This window comes from Drosophila teissieri, chromosome 2L (assembly GCF_016746235.2).
Source record: "Drosophila teissieri strain GT53w chromosome 2L, Prin_Dtei_1.1, whole genome shotgun sequence".
Taxonomy (NCBI): Eukaryota; Metazoa; Arthropoda; class Insecta; order Diptera; family Drosophilidae; genus Drosophila; species Drosophila teissieri.
The window spans coordinates 790,065-813,960 of NC_053029.1; the positions used below are offsets into that span (position 1 = coordinate 790,065).

Genomic DNA, 23,896 nt, shown 5'->3' on the forward strand with positions numbered 1-23,896 from the left:
AGCGAGTGTCGTGTAGTTTTTTCCCGTGATACTCAATCGTGTCAATCGGACCTATCGAGAACCTCCTTAACATTGCATACTTTTATGGGCGAATGCTTCGCAGAGTGAATGTGCAAAAAGATACAAAATGCGAGCAAAAGTGAAGCCAATAAAAAGGCGATAAAATTGACGCCGATACAGGAGGAGGGAGCAGAGGGAGCAGAAGGAGCAGAAGGAAGAGCCGCTCGTCGGAAGAGACACGATAAGCGTATCCTGTCGGCAGAGTGCATAAAAAGGCGATATATATTCCGGTGTCCTGTGCTGTGTGGCTCGTGTTTGTTTGTTGCTGCAGCCCCTGATAGCCGACGATTCAAATGCCTTGGTGATTAATGGGCCATTGGCCATTGCCGACGGGATGCGCATAATTCAACCGGTCCAAAGGACCAGATACGGACACGGACCATGGCCGGCCGTGGGACTGAGGCTGGTCCTGGCCCTTGCCTGGGCAACGTCGGCAGCGGCTGCCATGGAGTCATCAGCCGAGCTGCAGGCCCTGGGCTACGAGGCAATTAGGCCAGGTGCTGCCTCAATTAGCACATCCAGCCCATCCAGCCCATACAGCCCATACAGCCCGTCCAGCTCGCCACCCGGGGAATCGGCATCGACTGTGGCTGCCGGGGGGATTCCGGTTCCACCGCGCTCCGATTGGAAGTACAAACGGACGAAAGTCAAACGCCGGCAGCAGCGCCTCAATTCACACAGCAATCTACCTGGAAGCACCAATGCCTCCCACGCCCACCACCCCCTCAATCTGCCGCCCAGGCAGCGCTACTTGAAGGTCAACCAGGTGTTCGAAAGCGAGCGCCGCATGTCGCCGGCCGAAATGCAGCGCAATCATGGCAAAATCGTGCTGCTCGGACTCTTCGAGCTGTCCACATCGCGGGGTCCACGTCCGGATGGCCTGAGCGAACTGGGAGCTGCCACCATGGCCGTGGAGCACATCAACCGCAAGCGCCTGCTGCCCGGCTACACCCTCGAGCTCGTGACCAACGATACTCAGGTGAGAATGTCATTCCTACGTGGCGTAACCGTCGTATGCCCCGCGTTGGGCGCCACTTCTAGGCGTCGCTGTTCCATTACGAAATTGAATTTTCATTCAGTAGCGCGTGCAACATTAAAACTTAATAAGAAAATCTGCAACAAAAAGAACGTAGCGGATAGCAGCTGCGGCTGTGGCTGTGGCCCTAAAAGAGAGGCAAATATGTCATCAACCTTCCGTCTTTCGCGCTTTTATTGCGATGAGTCGTTGCCTGCTTTGATGGGGCACGCAAATGTACAAAACACTGTCACTGAAGAAAAACAAAGTCGCTCACTAAGTTCCTAACAATGTAAACTATTTACCAACCATCGTTTATAACAATTTAAATCTTTTCTTTAATAGTAAAAAAAGTAAACGTAAATCCGTCTGGGTATATAAAATACACCATACAAAACAACTCTTCTATGATCTCAGCAAATAATGAACTAGGTTTTTGAAAGATTTTTTTAAGTGTGTGCATATGCACATCGACCTTAAACAGACTCTCATATCTGGAGCCGCATCTCTGGCTGTGCCTCTTCTCTCAAAGTCGACATTTTAAAAATGTTTATTGCGCCATCATGTTGCTTTTTTATTGCGGCGAAACGAGTCAGTGAGCAACGGCCTCTGCCCCTGATATTTGCCCTGCCCTCCATTGCTCCTCTCTGATGTGGTGTCCTTTGCTCCTCCATTTCTTCACACTTTCCCGCTCCGACATTCAGTGCGATCCTGGAGTGGGCGTGGATCGCTTCTTCCACGCCATCTACACACAGCCCTCGACGAGGATGGTGATGCTGCTGGGATCGGCCTGCTCGGAGGTTACCGAGAGCCTGGCGAAGGTGGTGCCGTACTGGAACATCGTGCAGGTGAGTCATCTGCGACTGATTAAAATGCAAATAATCCAGCTCGCTCGGTTCATCCAAGCGACTCCCCGTAATCGGGCAATTTCTCAAAAATCTAATCAACTCACGTGCGTAGCTCGATTAGCATAAATGCTGCGGAATCCAGCCGATTCCCAGCACCCCATAAACCTTTGAGCCATAAACATTTCCACAGCCCACAAATTATGAGGTCCACAAATTCACTTAGAGCATTTGCATTTGCCCTTTGAAGTTTCATTTCGGCTGTGCGTGTGTTAAATGAGTGGGGAAACTGGGAAGACACATGACCTGGGGGGCTGGATTTCCAGAAGCGTGTCTTGCATTTCAAGCGACCCTGGGTATAGTATATTAAGATAGTCTAACGATTTCCTTCGACGAAAGGTATCCTTCGGTTCCACATCGCCGGCGCTGAGTGACAGGCGGGAGTTCCCCTACTTCTACAGGACCGTGGCCCCGGATTCCTCGCACAATCCGGCGCGCATCGCCTTCATTCGGAAGTTCGGCTGGGGCACGGTGACCACTTTCTCGCAGAACGAGGAGGTCCACTCGCTGGCGGTGAACAACCTGGTCACCGAACTGGAGGCGGCCAACATATCCTGTGCCGCCACCATCACCTTTGCGGCCACCGACTTCAAGGAGCAGCTACTGCTACTCAGGGTGAGCTCAAGATGCCCAAGTGCACCTCTGTTGCTCGATTTAAGCACACATTTCCGTTGTATTTTATATCAACAAAGTTGAACGTAAATAATTTTGAATATTTGTTTAAAAGGCAAACATTAAAATTAACTAAATTATATAAACATTCATATATGGTTAAATTAAAATAGTGAGCACGGTGTTCTGTTGATTTTCGAAGCTTATGCATGAACAAATATGAAAATGAAACGTATTTTATAGACCAATTTGTTTGCCTGTGCACCTAGTTTACTTGGTTTTTAAACAAGTTTTCTCTCAGTTTCCTCAAGTTCCTCGGTTCGTTCAGCCCGCATGGATAAATGTTTCATTAGCAGGCCCCATCGCCCAGAGACCCCTTCCAGCATGACTGTTACCCATTTTCTTTTAAGTGTGGGTGGGTGCTAATCGAAGGATGACAAATGACAAATGGGCATATGCCGCCCCGTTCCGTTCTGTTTCGTTCGTATCGCCACAGGAGACGGACACGCGCATCATCATCGGCAGCTTCTCGCAGGAGCTGGCCCCCCAGATCCTGTGCGAGGCCTACAGGCTTCGGATGTTCGGGGCGGACTACGCCTGGATCCTCCACGAGAGCATGGGTGCCCCATGGTGGCCGGACCAGCGCACCGCCTGCTCCAACCACGAACTGCAGCTGGCCGTCGAGAACCTCATCGTGGTCTCAACGCACAACAGCATCGTTGGAAACAACGTGAGCTACAGTGGACTGGTAAGTTTATGGGGCGCACTGCCAGAAAATAGTGCTACATAGTTATAAGAAACGAAAAAGAAAACCTTAACGGAAAATAAATCAATTTGAAGAATTAGTTAGAACTAAAATTAGGTTGTATTGCAAGAAGAAATGCATATAAATCGGATGAAACCCAACGCTCAAAGACCCACTTGTATATTTGGCTGCTTTAAGTAACATTTTCCGGAATTTCCAGGACTTTTATTCCATCTTTTTTGTACACACAGGCGACTATCTTGTCCTGTCGCGTCCGTCCTTCTGTGCGTGTCCGAAATGAAATGATTTATTTGATTAGACAATCCCGAGGCTGCGATTGCGTTTCGCGATGGTTTCAGCGATGGCGATGGCGATGGCGATGGTGATTGCCAAGTGGGAAGCCCCCTAAGTCCGGCCTGTCATCGCATTCGCATTCACCATCGCAGACGCGTTTTTATGGCTCTTTTAGTGCTGGTCATGAAATTGGGGCAAGAGTGGTAGCTGCTGTAGGCAATCTCATTACTGGCGGCATTCCTGCGGCATTCGAGGCTTGTTTAATCGCGTTTCCACTTCGCAGAACAATCACATGTTCAACTCCCAGCTGCGCAAGCAATCCGCCCAGTTCCACGGCCAGGATGGACTTGGCTCCGGTTCTGGCTCCAGGATCAGTATCGCTGCACCGCATTCTGATTCCCGCCGGCGGCGCAGGAGAGGCCTGGGAGGCATGAGCGGAGGGCACCTCTTTCCGGAGGCGATCTCGCAGTACGCGCCGCAAACCTACGACGCCGTGTGGGCAATCGCCCTGGCCTTGAGAGCAGCCGAGGAGCACTGGCGGCGAAACGAGGAGCAGTCGAAGCTGGACGGATTCGATTACACCCGCAGCGACATGGCCTGGGAGTTCCTGCAGCAGATGGGCAAGCTCCACTTCCTGGGAGTGTCGGTGAGTAGTCTCTTTCAACTCAAATCTTCAATGTAGTTTATCACAAGTTTACCTTTTATTTTGTTGTAGGGACCCGTGTCCTTTAGCGGCCCAGATCGCGTTGGCACCACTGCCTTCTACCAAATCCAGCGCGGTCTGCTGGAACCGGTGGCCCTCTACTATCCGGCCACGGACGCCCTGGACTTCCGGTGTCCCCGCTGCCGGCCGGTGAAGTGGCACAGCGGGCAGGTGCCCATCGCCAAGCGGGTGTTCAAGCTGCGGGTGGCCACCATCGCTCCACTGGCCTTCTACACCATCGCCACCCTCTCCAGCGTGGGAATCGCGCTGGCCATCGCCTTCCTGGCGTTCAATCTGCATTTTCGGAAGCTCAAGTAAGGCGATAGGAACATAAATCATGGGCTTACTCTTTTTATGGCCTCTGATTTTTGGAATTTCCTATTTTTCATTAAATGCCTATAAAATATTTAGTGGCTATATAAAAGAGAGTTTGGGCGGACTTTTTCTTTATTTTTCCTGATGAGTTAACTGCTTTTTGTGCTCAACCGATTAGAACCATTATACACGTAACTCGTTTCGGTTTTGAAGTGAAGTAATTGGTTGGCCTTTCAGTTGTATTCTCGAGCCATCGTTAGCTGCGTTAGTATATATGTTTCGCACTCCACGGTTACTCTGCACTTTTTCTCCAAAGGATTGAGGCTCCTCATATAACCGTATAACCATGACCATTCCCCTTCTCACTCCACAGAGCAATTAAACTTTCCAGCCCGAAGCTGAGCAACATCACCGCAGTGGGCTGCATCTTTGTGTACGCCACCGTCATCCTTCTGGGTCTGGACCACTCGACGCTGCCCTCGGCGGAGGACTCCTTCGCTACGGTCTGCACGGTGAGTTGTTATCCTTCGGCTCCGACATCCCCATCCCCGTCTCCATCCCCATCCCCATTCCTATCCATATCCGCATCCTCATCCGCCTTTCCGCTCAGCCGTCTTTGTTTGACTTTGACGGGCTTCTGTGTGTAAGCAGGCATGTGGGGTCCTCATCAAATATGACTTTCAGTTTCAGGCTGGCAACTTTCGAGTCGCGCTCATGTGTTTGCTTTATTTATGCACTGAAAGATATGTTGCCTTTCATTTAAAAGCAAAAACAACCTGCGAAATATAAAACTTACTGATAGAAGTACAGATGATTGCAGAGTAATATAAAGTTAATTGTTTTGAATTTCTGTTATTTCAAAGTTGTTTCTAAATCTAAGCAATAAATCGAGTGTCCCATGTGTATTTTCAAGACTCACTACTGCCCCTGCTGGCTATAAATAGCCGTTGGTATTCTCTGCAAATCTGCTCATCTTTAAGCTAGAAGCCAAGTCGAGTTTGACGAGCTTTCCATCCCGATCTTCATCTCCATCCCGACCTCCGCTTTTCCGCTTTTCCACTTTTCCCCTTAACAACTGCCTCGAACGCCACTCCTGGGAAATTTGCTGGCCGCTGTTGTTTCTGTTCCTGTTTCTGTAACCACTTCTTCTGGTGTTCCGCTTTTCCAGTTGCCTGCTTGTTTTTGTTATTGTTATTGTTGAGGATTGTGGCAGGGAAATGCAAACACATGACACGGAAATTTACAACTTTTGTGATATTCCTTTATTTGCATAAATTTGAAACGCACAACAAAGTCTCCAGCACTCTGAGAATTGTGGTCCATTGATGACTTGTTTCCCCCCATTGTTGCCGCCGGCTTGTTTTCTTTGGCTCTGCCTGACATGACACTTAGTGTGTTACTTTGCTGCTGCTACAGTACTTTCTCCCTACCCTGAACTTCCCCGTTATTCACCAGGCCCGCGTCTATCTGCTCTCCGCCGGATTCTCGTTGGCCTTTGGCTCGATGTTCGCCAAGACCTACAGAGTTCACCGGATATTCACGCGGACGGGCAGCGTTTTCAAGGACAAGATGCTGCAGGACATCCAGCTGATCCTGCTCGTCGGCGGACTGCTTCTGGTGGACGCGCTGCTCGTTACGCTCTGGGTGGTCACCGATCCCATGGAGCGGCATCTTCACAACCTGACGCTCGAGATCAGTGCGACTGACAGGAGTGTCGTTTACCAGCCTCAGGTAAAATAAAATTATATATAACAATCTATCTATAAGAAAAAATAATCTATCTGGCAATGACTAGTAATAGCTAATAATAATCTAATCACTTTCAATCTATGAATATCTGTCTTTTTGTATACATTTACTTTAGGTTGAGGTTTGCCGTTCGCAGCACACGCAAACGTGGTTAAGTGTCCTGTACGCCTACAAGGGTCTACTTCTTGTGGTGGGTGTCTATATGGCCTGGGAGACGCGCCACGTGAAGATCCCTGCCCTCAACGATTCCCAGTACATCGGAGTGTCGGTCTACAGTGTGGTCATCACCAGCGCCATTGTCGTGGTTCTGGCCAACTTGATTTCCGAGCGAGTCACGCTGGCCTTCATCACAATCACAGCTCTGATCTTAACCAGCACCACCGCCACTCTTTGCCTGCTCTTCATCCCCAAACTCCACGACATCTGGGCAAGAAGTATGTATTGCTCAGAGGGGCAATGATATAATGGTTATTTACAAAATACGTTTTGGTTCTTAATTTGCATTAATCCTATGTTCTGTCTAGGACCTTTATAAAGTTTCCTCTTAATCTTTTGAAAACTCTTTGAAAACCTTCTCCCTCAGACGACATTATCGACCCGGTTATCCACAGCATGGGCCTCAAAATGGAGTGCAACACACGCCGATTCGTGGTGGATGACCGCCGAGAACTGCAGTACCGGGTGGAGGTGCAAAACAGGGTCTACAAAAAGGAAATCCAGGCTCTGGACGCCGAGATCCGAAAGCTGGAGAGGCTCCTCGAGTCGGGTCTAACCACCACCTCCACCACAACCTCGTCGTCCACCTCGCTCTTAACGGGTGGAGGTCACTTGAAGCCGGAACTGACGGTAACCAGTGGAATCTCGCAGACTCCGGCTGCCAGTAAAAACAGAACACCAAGTATCTCGGGCATACTGCCGAATCTCCTGCTCTCCGTGCTGCCTCCTGTGATTCCCCGGGCCAGTTGGCCCTCAGCCGAGTACATGCAGATCCCGATGAGGCGCTCCGTGACCTTCGCCTCGCAGCCGCAACTAGAAGAGGCCTGCCTGCCCGCACAGGACTTGATTAACCTCCGTTTAGCCCATCAGCAGGCCACGGAGGCTAAGACGGGCTTGATAAACCGATTACGAGGGATATTTTCTCGCACAACTTCGAGCAACAAGGGATCCACGGCCAGCCTGGCGGACCAAAAGGGTCTGAAGGCGGCCTTCAAGTCGCACATGGGTCTGTTCACCCGCCTGATTCCCTCCTCTCAAACGGCGTCCTGCAATGCCATATACAATAATCCCAATCAGGATTCCATTCCCTCGGAGTCGTCCTCCCACCCGAATGGCAACCACTTAAAGCCCATCCACAGGGGCTCGTTGACCAAAAGCGGTACACACCTGGATCACCTTACCAAGGATCCCAATTTCCTGCCCATCCCCACTATTTCGGGTGGTGAACAGGGGGACCAGACGTTGGGTGGAAAGTACGTGAAGCTGCTGGAGACCAAGGTGAACTTCCAATTGCCCAGCAACCGGAGACCTTCAGTGGTTCAGCAGCCGCCCAGTCTAAGGGAACGGGTAAGGGGTTCGCCACGCTTTCCACACCGCATCCTGCCGCCCACTTGTAGCCTCAGCGCCCTGGCCGAATCCGAGGACCGTCCCGGAGATAGCACCTCCATCTTGGGCAGCTGCAAGTCCATACCTCGCATCTCCCTGCAGCAGGCCACCAGTGGAGGCACCTGGAAATCCATGGAGACAGCGGGCAAGTCGCGGCTTTCCCTCGGCGATTCACAGGAGGAGGAGCAGCAGACGCCTGCGAATGGCATGGAGTAAATAAGATGCCCTGTCCATTGTCCACAGGCCACTGTCCACAGTCCAAATCCAAGTCCAAGTCCTCGTCAATTAGAAGCGAAACACCAAGCAATTATTTTACCACACGCCCACAAAATCTGCCCCAGAATAGCGCGTGTGCAACTGACCAATCATCAGCTTAAAGCAATCAAACGCATTAGGGTAAAACGCTAGATAAGTCACGATAGGAACCTCCCCTTCCGCGTCGAGTTCTCATAGCTAGTCATTTTCCTGAACTTAGCCGAAGCAGCTACACAGAGAAAAAACTGCAGGCACATTGTGCTCTGCCTAGAAGTAGAAGAAATTTACAAAGTAAACTAAGAAATTTATGAAATGGTAGAGTGTATCTTCTATGTTTTCGATATCAGCAACGTTTTCTGATAACTACCATCAGTATTCGCCTCGGGGTGCCAAATGTTAGCAAAATGCTAAAATGCTATTTTTTAGACTATTTCATGATAATCACTTCCTAAGTCCTAGCGTAGTGTTCCCTTACCAAGCATGGGTATTATTTCCTTAGGTATTTCGGGGAAGAAAGAAGATAACTTTAGGTCTTTGAAAAATGTTATTTCCATTCGTTTCTTTGAATTGATAAGATAACATCGAGGTCGTTTAAGCTTAGTTTAGACCTAATCGCATCTCTCTGTGTAGAATCTCCTCCGCAATGTGATTGACCCTGGGCCGCGTAGGACCATCATCTAGGTTAAGTAGATGCGCTTGTCGGCCACTTCCAGTTTCCCAGCCAGTTGTGATTAACCTAATCCTTAACCCTTGCCATTTATCATCCTCCTAGTCGTAAGTAGCTGCATTAGTGTTTGTTTTCTTGTTGTTGTGCCGCCGCAGGACGGCTGTATCTGCGGTGTATCTACAGTGTATCCAGTGAGCAATACTAAGAATCGTACTTAAAGTTAGAACCTAGCATCAGCCGAGATCCAAAACCAAAACCAGAGCCAGAGCCAGAATCAGAAACAGAACCAGAGTAGAGTAGGGGTTGGCAGCCAGTGAGTATGATTAATCATCGCAGACTAACCTTGAACCATGTAAGAGTCCAGAGATGTTAGGGCGAAAGCCAAAACACTTGAGAACTGCTCAAGACTAACTCGTAAGTTTTAGCATTGTAATCCCAATCGACTTCAATCCACGCAGCATACACCACACACCACACCATACTGCAGCAATCCAAACTCTACCTTCCCACCACTCGGATAACTTGAATAAACAGAGAAGTCTAAGCAGAAATGCCAAGCCAGAATAATGATTAATTAATTAAACTTGTTTTATTGAGTGCCGCCTCGGGGGAAGCGAGACCGCTGCAGATTCACAGATTCTCGCATTCAGATACAAATGTCGGGCGGGCCAAGAGAAATGACTTTGTACAAAGCCGTGAAATGAGTTGGACCTGGATCCTGCACAATGGCCGCCCAGACTAATAGAGTTCGGTGATTAAGTTGACGCTGCAATTTGTTACCATAAATAAATAAATAAATCGGATAACCGAATCGCCGGGCGGTCGACCTAACCTGAACTCAGCTCCTCTGCTCCTTTGGTCCTTTGCTCCGTGCACTTTCTATCCGTAGATCCTCGCGAGTTTGGTGGCGTGTGAATTTATCTTTATGCTCGTAAAACAAAAAGCACATGAACCTGAATCGGCCAAATAAACACTGACGACAACACGACGGAAAAAGTGCACGCTGAAAAATAATGTAGTTCTTTACATCGTTCTCTTGTAACTATTCTTGTTTGTTATTACAAAGAAGAAACCTATTAAATGATTAATAAAATGATGTAGGTATTACTTGGAAGTTTAAATATTAACTTTGGGCAAACCATTTCTCCCTGTGCACAGCAGTGGCTGGGGATGGATGTGATGGTGACACTCGTAGCCGAAACGAATGAATACGCCAACATTTTTCATGGCTCCATTCAGTGGCTTCCACTCCCCAATTTCCATTGCCCCAAACTGACGCACCAGGATTTATCCGCGCGCTCTTTGTTGCCACTTGGCTCACTGTTCACCAAGGGTGGTTGATGGTCGGGGATCGGAGGTCGGAGGTCGGTGGTCGGTGGACGTTGTTCAGGGGTCAGGGGTCACAGGTCGTGCTCCGCTTCCGCTCAATAAAACGGAGCTGCTGTCTTTGTATTTGCTTTATTACAGTTGGAGTACCTTTTGCCCGAAGGGCTGTCACAGCGGCGAAATGTTTATTTATTGCACATATTTGCCACAGCTGCTGCCCTCCACGTCCCCCATTCGCTCGTGGTCCATTCAGCCGACGACGACATTTCGTGGCGTCGCAAAAGTTGCGCAAATATTAATTTTAATCAAGCTAATTAATATGGTCAAGCCGGAGCCGGAGACAGGTCCCGAAAAAAGGCAGAGCGACCAAAACGAGTAAATGGGGAAAAAATGGGGACATGTGCAGTGGCGATATGTGGTTGAAGTGGTCGGTAAATTTGTCAATACTGAAATGCTTCATCAGTTAAGTTGACGGCAATAAATATTAGGAATAGAAACTGGACAATGAAGTTTAGCAATTTCGAGAGTGCGAATCATTATTCATGCTTTATGTGATGTATAGGATATAATCAACGTTAGGGCTGATAGATACTTTTAAGCTCACCTCTGATTTAACTCCCTATTTGTATCAGTGTTTATAGGATTACCTTTTTAAAGGTTTAAGTGCGCAATGAAACCCCTCGAGTCAATCGCTGCCTACGCCACTGCCCCTACGCCACTCGCCCGCATTGACAAATGGGCTCTGGGTCAACAGGTTGGGCCCCGCGCAAAAAAGGGCATCACGCACATTGTCCGGAGACCTCTTTGGTGGGTCTCGCCTCGGTGGCACTGCGGTCGGTTCATTAAAGTTGAGCCCATGGGCACAAAGCCCACTTAATTAGCACCCGCGCCAAAGGCAATTTACGCATATGCCAAAGTGCATTAAGTGGGCAGATCTCTCCTGATGCGGCGGTGATGGCGGTGATGGCGGCGTCTCTGCGGAGCCACGCGCCAATTCGCGCTAATTATTCAGGATTATCATCCCGAGCAGCGAATGTATGGCTAACAACAATGCCCGGGGGTCTGCAATGATTCCCACGAGCCAGCGGTGCCGCACAAGCTCTTGCACTTTATTTACCTTTGGCGTAAAGCGCTCAAGTTTATTCCCCTGTCGCCCCCGAGAAGGTGGCTCATAAAACGGCACTAAGTTATTTTCAATCAATAAAAACAACATAAACAAAAAGCAAGCTGTAAAAAATACACTCAAGTGCGCCGGCCCACACACGTGCCCCTCTGCCAGCCAGCAAAAAAGAAAGGAAAGGAAAGCAGAGAAAGAAAGGGAAATTAAAGGAAACCACTGTGCTCCCAATTTGCCAATAAATTTGCCTGCCATGCACTGCATGTAATTCAAAGAAGCGAGTGAACTGAAACAGCTACACATAACAAGCCAACAGCAGCATGATGGCAAAACCGGGGGGCGAAGTGAGGAATTTGGGGAAAAGCCAGCACCAGAGCCAGAGCCAGGCAACGCCAAAATGTTGGCCAAAAAGTTTTTTCCCCCCCTCCCGGCATTTCACTCAACTTTTCCTTTTGGTACGTGGCTGCTGTCAGCGCTGGAAATGACAAAATATGCTCGCACACATCGCACACAGGTTGGGATCTCTCTTATGGGTCTCATCCCCGGACCTTCTGCTTAATCAGGCATGAAAACATCCACGTTAAACATTTTCCGCACCGATGACAACTCGCACTTTTAATTGAGATGCGAGCACAGAGAGCAAAAAAAAAGTGTGCTCTTAAATCGTTTAAATCAATCACAATCGCAATCGCAATTTCATTTGAATTTATTCATTCAATTTGCATGCTGGAAAATTAGGTTTCAAGTGAAATAAACTGCATATTGATGGAAAACATCCACAATAATAATAATAATAATATCTATTGGATACATTTTCTATTATTTGCAGTGAAGTTGGATTAAAAGGTGCCAGGCATGAGCGTTCTAATTGGTTATCTCGCGGGAATCGCGGCTAAGGAATCGCAGCCGAGCGACAACGGGTAAGCGGGAAATGGCAAATGGAAAATGGTAAATGGTAAACGAGTAGCGGAAAACGGATTTCTGGCCCAGCGAGCTGCTGATTGAAAATTCTCAAGAGGGGCATGGCAGCGGGGAGGAAAATAAGTGTGCTTCCATGCAAATGCCGCCGTTAGATACAATCAGAGTCAGCGAAATGGCGAGTGGCGGTGAGCTGTTGCCATTGAAGTCGTGATTGCAATTTATTATAAGCGAGCTGTAAACAAATGCAGGAGAAATCTTCGCAGTTATTGTCGCGACAACTGGAAAAGACAGGAAGCAGCTGCCAACAGGAGTGGATCTGGATGTGGATGCACTCGCATGTTCAGTTACCATGGGAAATTACGCGAGTGGCACGCCAGCACCCACACATGCGCACGTCTGACGAAGAAATAACATAATGTTGTTGACACACTGCACACAGGCACACCCCACACACGTACACACGTAAAGCCAACTAGAAGCGGAAGCGGAAGTAGCAACATGGCGACAGATGAGAAGGAGCAACTCGAGGCTGCCAACTGATTGCTATGGATGGCACCGATGAGGGGGGAGCGGTCGAAATCGGTTAGGAAAATGGTGGAGGTGCATGATCGAGAGCAAAAAATGCAAATACCCTAGTGCAGCATTTTACTTTCATCCGATAAACCGAAACCGGAAATGGTTCTTCATCTAAGGCACAGCTAATTAAATCGGCAAATTAAAAGAGAGAAACCTATGTTACCTTTACAAGTGACAAGCGCCTTATCCAAACCAAAATACCCCCGAAAAAATATATAAAAGGCAAGGCGAAGACTGCGCCTTGGCAGCCAAATGATTAATTTCAACAAGCTGCCACAAACTGTTGATGGAGCAGCCGGCAGAACGGCACCGGGAAAATCTCAGGGAAGGGTGTCCTTCGGGAAGGCGCGACAACAACTGTCGTACGTGTCTACGCTCGAGTTTATCGAGTATCTGAGTATGTGAGTATGTGAGGAGTATGTGCGAGTTTATCGAGCCAAATGCAAACTTCGGGGACGATGCCAAGAAGCGAGGCAGCGTTGATTTTGCGCTCCAGAACGTAATGAACCACAAAATAACAGAAACTCGAGGATTCGGTTAGGCATTAGCAATTCCGTCAAATCTGGCGAGAAGCTGGAAATGTTTGCTGTCCAATCTGCTCATCCGCATTTTGATTGGATGGCACGTCTATGTGGCAGGCTACTTGCTTTAGTACATCTCACTTTCGATCTGCTCCTGAATAACAGATAATTTGGAATTTGAAATTTCGTGCACTCATTTGAGGAGTTCAATTATTTCAGCAGACGTCGTGAAGAACTCATTATTCAATTTCCTTTTCTGCACCTCTAAGACATTACCGTACCTCATTTCCGGGCCTTGCACATTCGAGAAACTATTTAAATATTGCCCCTTCAATCTGTCGCACGCACTTAATGATCGGATTACCCTGCTAATGTCAGGACTCGTCGAAGTGAAACGGAATTGGATTTGCATTTCTATTGAAAACCGAAACGGGGCCTTCCGAAAAGAGATGGCCAAAACAAGTACCACTACTACTGCTGCCCAGAAGCGGAGATCAAATAACCGGGCCGAGAGTTCAACTGTCAAAACGTTTCCTGCAAATTTCTCAATTCTCATGGTGGTTGAGTTCCTTGCCCTGGGCTGCTCCCTCTGCCAATTCAGCCCGGTCTCAGCCCAGTTTACTGTGTTTGATTTGCGGTTGTGCATCCATTTCAGTGCAAATGAAGCAAACGAGCCGTGCGGTCATTAGATGTCGCCCCGGTCCGAGTCCTGGCCACCGCAATGTTTGTCCCCGGAGCTTCTGGATCGGAAGGATATGGCAGAATCCATTGGAGAGGGAGCCGGACATTTAAGCGAGCCCTGAAGTGCAGCACTAAATTCGGCCCGTTTAAGCCAACTCAACCACATTAATTTCGCGCAGCTGCTGAATTTTTAATTAGAGCAGACAGCGCCCGCAACGCAGGTGAAAAGCTAAGCCAAACGTGTCCAAATCAGCGTCAAACTTTCGCCGCGCTCCGCCTCATTTAACTTTTTTCGGCAAGACAACTTGACACGCGCTTCCCACACGCCGCAGCCACATATGCAACACATACAACACATGCAACACATGGCGTGTGCGTAATCTGCATTGTTTGCCCGCGGCGGCATCACGCCATATATTGCACCTGCAACGCTATGACTTGATAAATATTTCCATTGGCGTCAACATAATCAACAACAAAAGAGGCTATAAAACGGTAGACGCGGGGGAGCAGTCATCCCTTTGTCTTGCAAACTGCAAAAATAAGTTTTAATTAGACGTCACTGCAGGGAAAGTTTTCCGGCGCTCACGCGGCGTATGCGTAATGCGCCAGGCAGAGATGAGCACGGCTGACAGAAGGAATTAGCTAAACCCAATATGCCAGGACATTAATGGGTTTATTAAACGCTTTTTCAATATTTTTCAAATTTCTAAATACTCTATGACTGCCTACAGTTTGTACCACTGCAACAGGGTTCCATTTCTATCTGTAAGTAAACGATGGCAGTGCAAATAGCTGCCGCTCATCGCTGGCTGTAAACCCCGTGTAGTTGGGACAAACTTTAATCAAAACTTGTGTTCCTTCGCAATTACGGGGCAAGAAGTCAGTTAAAATGCACGTGCCCCGAACTTCCCTTTGGCCCGTCCCCGTCCCCAGTCCCCAGTTCACCTCTAATTAAGCGACACGAAGCGTTTTAAGCTGGCACGCGGGATGGCAGATGCAATGCATCATTAATGCAGACTCACTCACACACACCCGGTGCCACGCCCACCCGCCTCCGCACACATACATGCTCGCACGGAAACACACACTGAAAAATTGCTCGCTTATGAAAGAGATGATGCAGTAAAATATTCAAGAGACAAGTCGTATGTTTCCCATGAAAATACGCCTTCCAATTAAAACTTAAGTTTGATCTCAAGAAATTATATTCATACGTCCTTAGTGTGAATATTCTTGGTTTATGAATATTATTATTCTCATTATGCTTTTCTAGCAGTGCACTCACAAAATGCCTGTTGAAATGTGCGTGTCCTCAACGCCGCGAATAGGCTACGAACGGTCAGGGGGGAGGGAGGAAGTGGGGCAGTGGGGAAAGGATTCCTGGGCAGGGGCTGCAGTGGGGAAATGGGGGAAATATGGCAGCTAATAGCTCCTTTTATGCTCCACTTGAATTCCCCTTTTCGGCGGTTCCGCTTTTCGGTGGTTCAGTGTTTTGCCACGTAGACGGCATAAAATTTCTCGGCCGTGATTATTACACCAAGGGTCGGGGGTCGAGGGTGAAGTGAAGTGAAGGCCCTCGTAATTTCATTAAAATTTTATTAGCTCAATGTATGAGGCTCAGGTTGGCTGTTGCGAGTGTTTGCGAGTGTGTGAGAGTCTCAGGTTTTGATTTGGCCAAATGAAATTATCACCTATGCGAGCTATGAACATAAAACCAGCAACAACGGACTTGCCAAGATGGCTTTTACTTTTAAGTATTTCGCATTTTGTGGGCGGGAAGGGGGGCAGTGTGGTGATGGCTGTTGAAAGAGCCTAAATGCCCCTCAAAGTTGCAGCTTTTCAGTCAAGCGAGTGCGAGTCATTCAATTTCACCCCTGACGCGCAGCATTTTCCTTTTTGCTCTGGCCGAGTGGCTTTTAATTTCCATTTTGCTATTAATTTCGACCTCAAAGGTTGCAAAGGTGGCAGGAGCGGAGTGAAAGGTGGAAGCTGGGAGGTGGAAGGTCGAGGGGTGGGGCATATCACTGCCGCACAACAAAGCCGCAAAGCCCTGCCTTGGCTTTGGTTAATCTGAGCACTCGCACATACGCACACTTCCAGATAGATCCGGCCACTAATACTTGCAGAGAGAGAAAAATGCAGCACCTTTTCGGAGCGAAATATTCAATAAACATTGGCATACAATGTACATGCATCAGCTCGGCCAATAAAATCATCGATGGCTTCTATTCTTACTAGCTGGTGAAAGCATTGTCTTACTTAAATTGAATTAAGCCTTTTCTAGCTTGAGTCCTTGCCGATAGGTTGCAATTATTTATTTATAAATAAATGGGCTTTTCATTGAAAAATCACAATTAGACGAATGTATATTTAGACGCCCGACTATTTGAAATTATGCGTACGGCCAGGTTTTATTTTGTGTGTGCAGCGCCTTTATGTTTTCTTGATTGAGTTTCACCTTTTGCATATGAAATTCAATTTAATCAGTTTGCCAGCTCACGATGGGCCTGGCATCCTGGCAGACACACACACAGATACACACACTCGCACACACAGACACAGCCGCACAATGAAGCCAATAATAATGAAGTCCTTTTGTTGTTCGACATTTTCAACGAGAGAGCGAGCCACATACTACATACAGCTACAGCAAGGGCAAATTTGCTTTGGGTACGCAACAATTTTCATGGCTGAGCCGAGGCCAACCTCAATAATGTTTTCACTTGGAAATCAATAAATACAAATAACATATATTTGCCAAGCGCAGGAGCAGGAGCAGGAGCAGGGGATGTATACTATATGCGTCTATATACACCCCCGATGCGGGCGAAAGCAGAGCCAGCTCTTGACGGCCATAAACTGGCAAATTGTATGCAAATAAAAACAGAAACGAAACGCAGTGCCGCAAGACAGGCCAAGAAGCACCCCCATGCCCCATGCCATCCAGAGCACCACCCAGGCCACACTGAAGTGAAAAGTGGAAAACCAACAAACAGCTGAAGCGATGGAAATGCTGACGCTGCAGCCGCTGAATCAGAATCTGAATCTGAAGCCCCATAAAACAACGAACCGAGGGAAGAATGAATTCGAAGAGGAAAGCAGGGGACATCTGACCGAGGAAATACAAGGCAAAACTTGCTCGACGACAACTTTTTATTAACTCTTTGGCTTGCTGGCTCCTTGCCGCTCCTTGCTGCTCTTCTCTGCTTCTGCTCCCTGACCGCCTGGGCTTCCCATTGTCCTGCGGCGCCAATTGGCAAAAACCCAAGGCGCAGACACAAAAAGGACTTAAGGAGCGGGGACAACAACTTGTTGTCGGTCGCTCGTTTCTCGAGCCAGATGCAAATCCCCGGCCCACAGAGACGCCTCCCAAAAAAGGGTAAACCAACTAAATGATGAACCCTTTGCGGCCCACAATCAAGCGGACAGTGTGTATTCCCTTGCATACTAAATGTTTAACGTGGTTAAAGTGATTAAACCCATTTACATTTAATATTGCGAAATGTTTTAAATCTAAATAAATCATTTCTGCAGTTGTCAGCTAGGAGTTTTAATTAGTATCTCATAACTTTTCTTATTTAGCTACTCTTGATATGCTGCAGCGATAAGATAACTCGCAACGAACCCTTTTTTTTAAATAATTAAATATAAATAAAGGATACTTTTCTTTCCATAAATGTATTACTATCAATGTTCGAGGAAACACAAACACATGCTGCAAAAATCATTTGTCTTAATAGTATTCAATGTCCACGATATTGAAACCCTTCTTCTTGCAAAGGAATCTCTTTTCATAAGAATTTTCCCTATGCCAACAAAAGACTCTCGATAGTTACAAAATGTAAGCGATCTTAGTAAAATTTCTCAAACTCAAAAGCTGGATGTTTGCGCACTTATCACAGTGTAATTACCTTTAAAATATACAAGAGCACACAAATATTTTTTCCACACCAATTCCTTAGTAGCGCAATTTTCAGGGCATCGCAACTTCGAGGGCGAAGAATAGTTTTGGGCTTATTGTTTTCTTCATTTCGCCGCTTGTGGACTTCGCCCCTTGGACAAGGACAATGGGGACCAAGTGCGGAGCTGCGGTAACTGGGCCCAAACAATTGTATTGATTTAGGCCAAGTCCGGCCAGCTGACATATGTTACACATGCCGCAAAGGCGGTCATGTCTGCTGGTCCTGGGGAAATTGTATTTGGCTCCGGCTAAGAGGCTTCGGCTTCGGTTTGGGCTTTAATATGCCGATGTGCAGTCTGTCTGCCAGAGTTTAATCGCATTTAGCTCATTTAGCGGCAAATTGAATTTGCCAACGTCACGGCCCTCAACAAAACCCCTGACTAGGGCACGCCGAAAATGAGAAATTCAATTAAAATCAAATTTTTTCAACAGCCTCCGCCCAGAGACGTCTTTAAACGAACTTTCAGTTACAATTTCACCGCTTAAACTCGGCAAAAACACACACAAAATCGAAGCCGGGATAAATAGGCAGGAATAATTGAGCGGCTGCTGGTTCCATCGAGGCATCATTCCATCATTTCCCAATCCATCCCATCCCAATCCCAAACCCACACCCAAGGCCATCGCAACCCCAGCTCAGCTCCACCCACTCACGCCCTTCTGGGAAAAAACACGGGATAATCGCCTCAGTTTCCATTGCGGCCCACAAAATTTTTATGCGTGGCAACATTTTTTGCGCTTGGCTTCAGTTTCGCACAGGCCAGTGCTCGTGATTAGCTTTGGTCATGGATGGACTCGTCATGGTTACTGGAGAGGGAAGTGGGGCATCCTGGATCCTGGATCCTGGCGCTAGATGGAGCAGAAGCAAAGGCTTTGGCCCAGTGACTAGCGCGATAATTAGGACTCAAAATCCTAGTCCCAAAGATGATTTATGATGCTAGCGCCTCTGGAGTTCTTTGCTGGCTAATTTATTACATTCGCGCCGTGAGGGATCAACTGTTTTCCTCTCCGCTCCACCGACCAAGTTCTCCCCAAAGTCAATATTTCCTAGAAGTGTAACTAAAATATAATTGAGTGGTTACTGCTGTCTTCGAACAACATTTACTTTACTTGCTTTATTATCAGGATTTATTTAGATCTATAAATAAACTTGAAAATATTTCAATTTTACGGTGAATTATCAGATGTCATGTAAGCAAATCAAAACAAACGCTGAACGCAAATAGTAAATAGTAAATAAATGAAATCTAAAACTGTACTAAGCAGACAGAAATGAAAAACAAAAACAGAACCAGAAATTTAAAACCAAGAAGCTAAAGCAGCTACCATTAAGGCACCGACGACAAATGAATGAGTCAATGCAAAACATTTGTACTTTTCAAGACCAACTTGTATTCTGGTTATTCCCATTTACCCCAGACGTTTCTTTGATATGATATCTGTGACGTAGCTGGTGAGCAGCTGTTTTTGGGGGGATTTTTGTGGAAAAATAGAAAGTCTTAGAGAATATAAAAGGGCTTAGGCTGTTGGGAAAAGCATCACAACCGGAGTTTCCACCAAGCAAAGCCAAACTACCAAAGAGAAAATGCGTTCCTTCATTTTGATTGCCCTCTTCGCCCTGATTGTCCTGGCTGCTGCTCAAGGAGGACAGCAAGGTGGCCAGCAAGGTGGCCAAGGAGGACCTCAAAGTGGTCAGCAAGGAGGACCCCAGGGAGGCTCCCAGGGAGGCTCTCAAGGAGGACAACAGGGAGGACAACAGGGAGGTCAGCAGGGAGGTCAACAGGGTGGACAACAGGGTGGTCAGCAGGGAGGACAACAGCAGGGAGGTCCTGGCGGTCCATGGGGTCTGCCTCCGAATGGAACTGAAGTCTCCAACAGCACCACCACCACGACCACTGAGGCTAGCTCCACTGAGTCCAGCACTACTGAGGTTTCTTCAGCCTAACCCATGGATTGATCCCCATGAAAGCCAACAGGCTTGCTCAGTTCCTTATCCTTGCCCTTATTATTACAAGTTCGTGCAATAAAATGAAATCAGTTTCCTATCTGGAATGTGTTGTCACTAAATTAGGTTGTAATCCGCTTCTAAGCGTTATGGCATCATTAAGACTAATGCCTGCAAATCGTTTAATGAAGCCCCCGCTCATCTGACAAAAACGCTGGGTATTATTCTGAAGCAGCAATTGACGCTAGAAAGTATGCAACACTTTTGTGCTGCTGCTGAAAACCACTTTAAAGAAAATCCGGGGAATGCCACCTCCCTCCCCCGAGAATCCCGCAAATTGCCACTAAAAGAGTTCCACTTCCCCGCACCGAAATCAGCGACAAACAGCAGTGGCAAACAGCAGTGCGAAAAGCGTAGGGGCAAACGCATATGCGGTGGCTCATGAAATGCAGTACAAAGTCGTCTTCCTCATTCACTCGCTGCTCAGCGAAGCGGCCACTTTTAGTGCACTGAAGTGCTTGGCCGCAGGGGGGGGGAGCAGACTGGGCGGGGGTTGGTGGGCGGTGGTCGGTGGTCGGTGGGTGGAAGGCCATCAGTCGTGGACCGGCGAAGTGATCAATTGATTTGCATTTCCCACTCCGGGAAGCGCGGACACCAGAGTGCAGTGCAAAGGCGCTTTAAGCCAGCTCTGCCACTGACTGGACTATGCGGCAGGGCTTAAACCCACTGAGATGCATAAGCGATTAACCCACTGGAGCCGCAAAGTTTTCATGGCAACTCAAACATCAAATTTACATACTTAACGCCTAGTAGAAGCAACATGTGTTGCAGCATACTCATTCAGGCTTATATCAAGTATATTGAGTGACAACCGTGCAACTTCTAGATCAATGCAATACAATAAAAACCGGATGACATTTGAAAACTTGACAACTGATTTTGTATACCAAAGACGAACATCGTATATTCCAATAGTGGCTAATTCAATTGACTGCCAGTCAAATAGAAACGAGACCAGCCTTGATTTCCTTCAGATTCAGTGATCTGCCGTTGTGGCCACCGGTGGGTTAAGCCAGCTGCCACATGCGACTGGAGCAAGTGGGGCAAACGGGGCAACTGAGGCAACTGAGGCAGCAGAGGCAACTGAGGCGAGTGGAGCAGGCAAAACAGCTCGCTGGGGAACTGTAAATCACGTCGAGCGCAGAGCGCAAATTGGTTAGTGAAACACATGAACCATTCATCAGGAGGAAAAATGCGGGGAAAAGCGCGGGACTCGCACACTCGCACACTCACACACTCATACATTCATACACATGAGCTGGCTGCCGACTAAATTCGCGCTTTTGAAAAATGAAAGCAACTGCAAAAGTACAGGAACACACGCAGATTTGCGAAAGTAGCAAATGTAATCTGCAGGGGGCTAAAGAACGCGTGGATTCGGAGCGGAAGATGCGAGGAAATCATATTATCCTCAGGTGGAATTAGTTGCCCCTTCGCAGAACAGAGAGAGAAAATCATCACATGCAAGCCCGCACTTAACCCTAACATCTCGATTGGTAGGAAAATGTTTGTCCCTGCAATCAAGCGCTTGTCTTAGAATAAGAAATATATCCAGCATTTTAGCAATAATCCCGATAGCTTCGAGTCCCAGATTATTTTCTGTGTGCACTAGCCACGCAGCAGGCAGGAAGTTCTATCCAACTTTACTCAACTTGAGTCAAGTCATCGCTTTCTTTACTGAGCTCCTGCTTGCCTTCATACACTCGAGGAGCACAAATTGAAAGGAAAACACATCCTGGCTTCCTGAAAAGGCTGCAGCAGTAGCAGCAGCAGCAGCAGCAGCAACAAAAGCGGAAAAATCAGGATGAGCAGCAGCGGCGCTGAAATGCAGCAAATGAAATTTCCCAAGGCCGCAGCGATCGAAGCGAAATTGAAAAAATAATCATAAATATTGCATGCAGCTTGGTTGGGCTCTCCGCCATCTATTTTTCAGCCGCTTTCATTTTGCTGCGCTTTTACTCTTCTTTTTTTCCCCCGATTAAGCGACGTAAAGTAAAAAAATGCAGCCGGCCCGGTTAAGTATACGCCGCGTGGGCTCCGCAAAATTGAGCCCGAAATGCGCACAAATGCCGCTTCATGTCATTCCAGGCTCAGTTCCGGATGGAAATGAGTCGGCTTGGCGAGGCGATGGCTTTCGGCACGGGGAGTGAGGATGCCACATTTACACGGCACTCCACTTCTATGGCGACGCCGCCGCGGGCGAGGAATATTCTAAAGCGCTCCGTGTGAAAATAATTTCACGGCGGAAAACAAGGTTACGGGGCTAAAGGCGAGTCTAACGACTTTAGGTTATCTAGTACTTTGTAAAATACGCTTCTTATTGCACTTTTCGCACGATTCTATTATCTTTTAAATTCGATTTAATGGAGGAAAGCAGTATGTTCGAAAATTCGAAGTATTTCAAAACAAAGTTAACTAGTTGACGTAGCTGCAGTTGATATTTACATTTTAAGATTAAAAATTAGAAATGAAAATTTCATAAACAGAGAACACAAAACAAATACGACAAATGCTAGATGACGCACTTCAGGTAAATTAGTCAGTGGTAAACAGTAAACATTTTCCCCAGGCTTTGAACTCTCTTTGTGTCTGGTTTTCGGTTTTACCAAAATAACGCAGACGTTTGTTTGATTTCTGTGACGGCGCCCCAGCCGCAGCTGTTTTTGAAGAAACAAGTTTGTGCCTAATGGAAAATTTCGACCATATAAAAGGGCTTTGGCTGTGGGAAGAGGTATTACAGCCCGAGTTTTCACCCAGCAAAGCCAAACTACCAAAGAGAAAATGCGTTCCTACATTTTGATTGCCCTCTTCGCCCTGATCGCCCTGGCTGCTGCTCAAGGTGGACAGCAAGGTGGCCAAGGAGGACCTCAAAGTGGTCAGCAAGGAGGACCCCAGGGCGGCTCCCAGGGAGGCTCCCAAGGAGGACAACAGGGAGGACAACAGGGAGGTCAGCAGGGAGGTCAACAGGGTGGACAACAGGGAGGTCAGCAGGGAGGACAACAGCAGGGAGGTCCTGGCGGTCCATGGGGTCTGCCTCCGAATGGAACTGAAGTCTCCAACAGCACCACCACCACGACCACTGAGGCTAGCACCACTGAGTCCAGCACCACCGAGGTTTCCTCAGCATAGGATGCTAGTAAACCACTCTAGATTTTAATCGATCCTGTATAAAATTATTAAACAACTAAACCAAATGGCTTATGTTCCTACTAAACTTGCGATTTATCAACTTTAATAATATCCAAGGTGAAAATGCCAAAACATCCATCTCAGCAATATGCCCTGCAGAGCCCTGGGTATGTGAATACATTTAGTGGACTAAAAGGTGTTACAAGCCCCAAACGCCGAACAAGAAGAACCGCTTAAAGCGCACGGGGTTGTTTCAGCATTTAACGGAAAAAGTTTTGCCATTCAGCTTGGCAACACCCCCGCTTTTCCACTTTTCTACTTTTCCACCCGCCCACCGAACTCGACTCTTTAACATGGTGAAAATTAAAAGTTAAATGCGCAAAGTCAATAAAAGCCGGCCATGGCGACGGCGATGGCTATGGCGATGGAAAGGCGATGGCGATACTAACAAATGGAAGCAAGAACGCGGCAGTTGGGAAATCCTTTAATGCCAAAGCATTTGCATGGCAATATAGACTTTGGAGCGCAGTGGAGCTGCGAATGGAGGGGTGATCCATCGAGGACAATGGCTCGTCTCTTTGTCTTTTGTGCGGCACTTGCGACTGTTTGCCCAGAGATAAAAACTCGGTTTGGGGCTTGGGCAACTAATAGAATGCACTTGCAGTAGTGCAGTAGTGCAGTCGAAAGTCTCAGAATTCGTGGGATGCTCAGGATTCCGGGGAAAGGTCCTTGGG

General features: G+C 47.6%; 3 protein-coding genes across 3 annotated transcripts; all 3 read left to right on the forward strand.

The window, feature by feature from the left end:
• The first annotated feature begins 346 nt into the window (after positions 1–346).
• Positions 347–8,630, forward strand: LOC122623345 (gamma-aminobutyric acid type B receptor subunit 2). The gene is made up of 10 exons (XM_043802443.1): positions 347–1,039; positions 1,780–1,923; positions 2,320–2,595; positions 3,089–3,340; positions 3,915–4,277; positions 4,347–4,648; positions 5,023–5,161; positions 6,105–6,380; positions 6,514–6,832; positions 6,982–8,630. The coding sequence occupies exons 1-10, from the start codon at positions 395–397 to the stop codon at positions 8,214–8,216; spliced, it is 3,951 nt and encodes a 1,316-aa protein (XP_043658378.1). The 5' UTR covers positions 347–394; the 3' UTR covers positions 8,217–8,630.
• A 10,946-nt stretch (positions 8,631–19,576) lies between these two features.
• Positions 19,577–20,073, forward strand: LOC122626581 (tenecin-3-like). The gene has a single exon (XM_043806896.1). The coding sequence runs from the start codon at positions 19,614–19,616 to the stop codon at positions 19,971–19,973; it is 360 nt and encodes a 119-aa protein (XP_043662831.1). The 5' UTR covers positions 19,577–19,613; the 3' UTR covers positions 19,974–20,073.
• A 2,445-nt stretch (positions 20,074–22,518) lies between these two features.
• LOC122626410 (tenecin-3-like) lies at positions 22,519–23,227 on the forward strand. The gene has a single exon (XM_043806661.1). The coding sequence runs from the start codon at positions 22,815–22,817 to the stop codon at positions 23,160–23,162; it is 348 nt and encodes a 115-aa protein (XP_043662596.1). The 5' UTR covers positions 22,519–22,814; the 3' UTR covers positions 23,163–23,227.
• Positions 23,228–23,896: the final 669 nt, after the last annotated feature.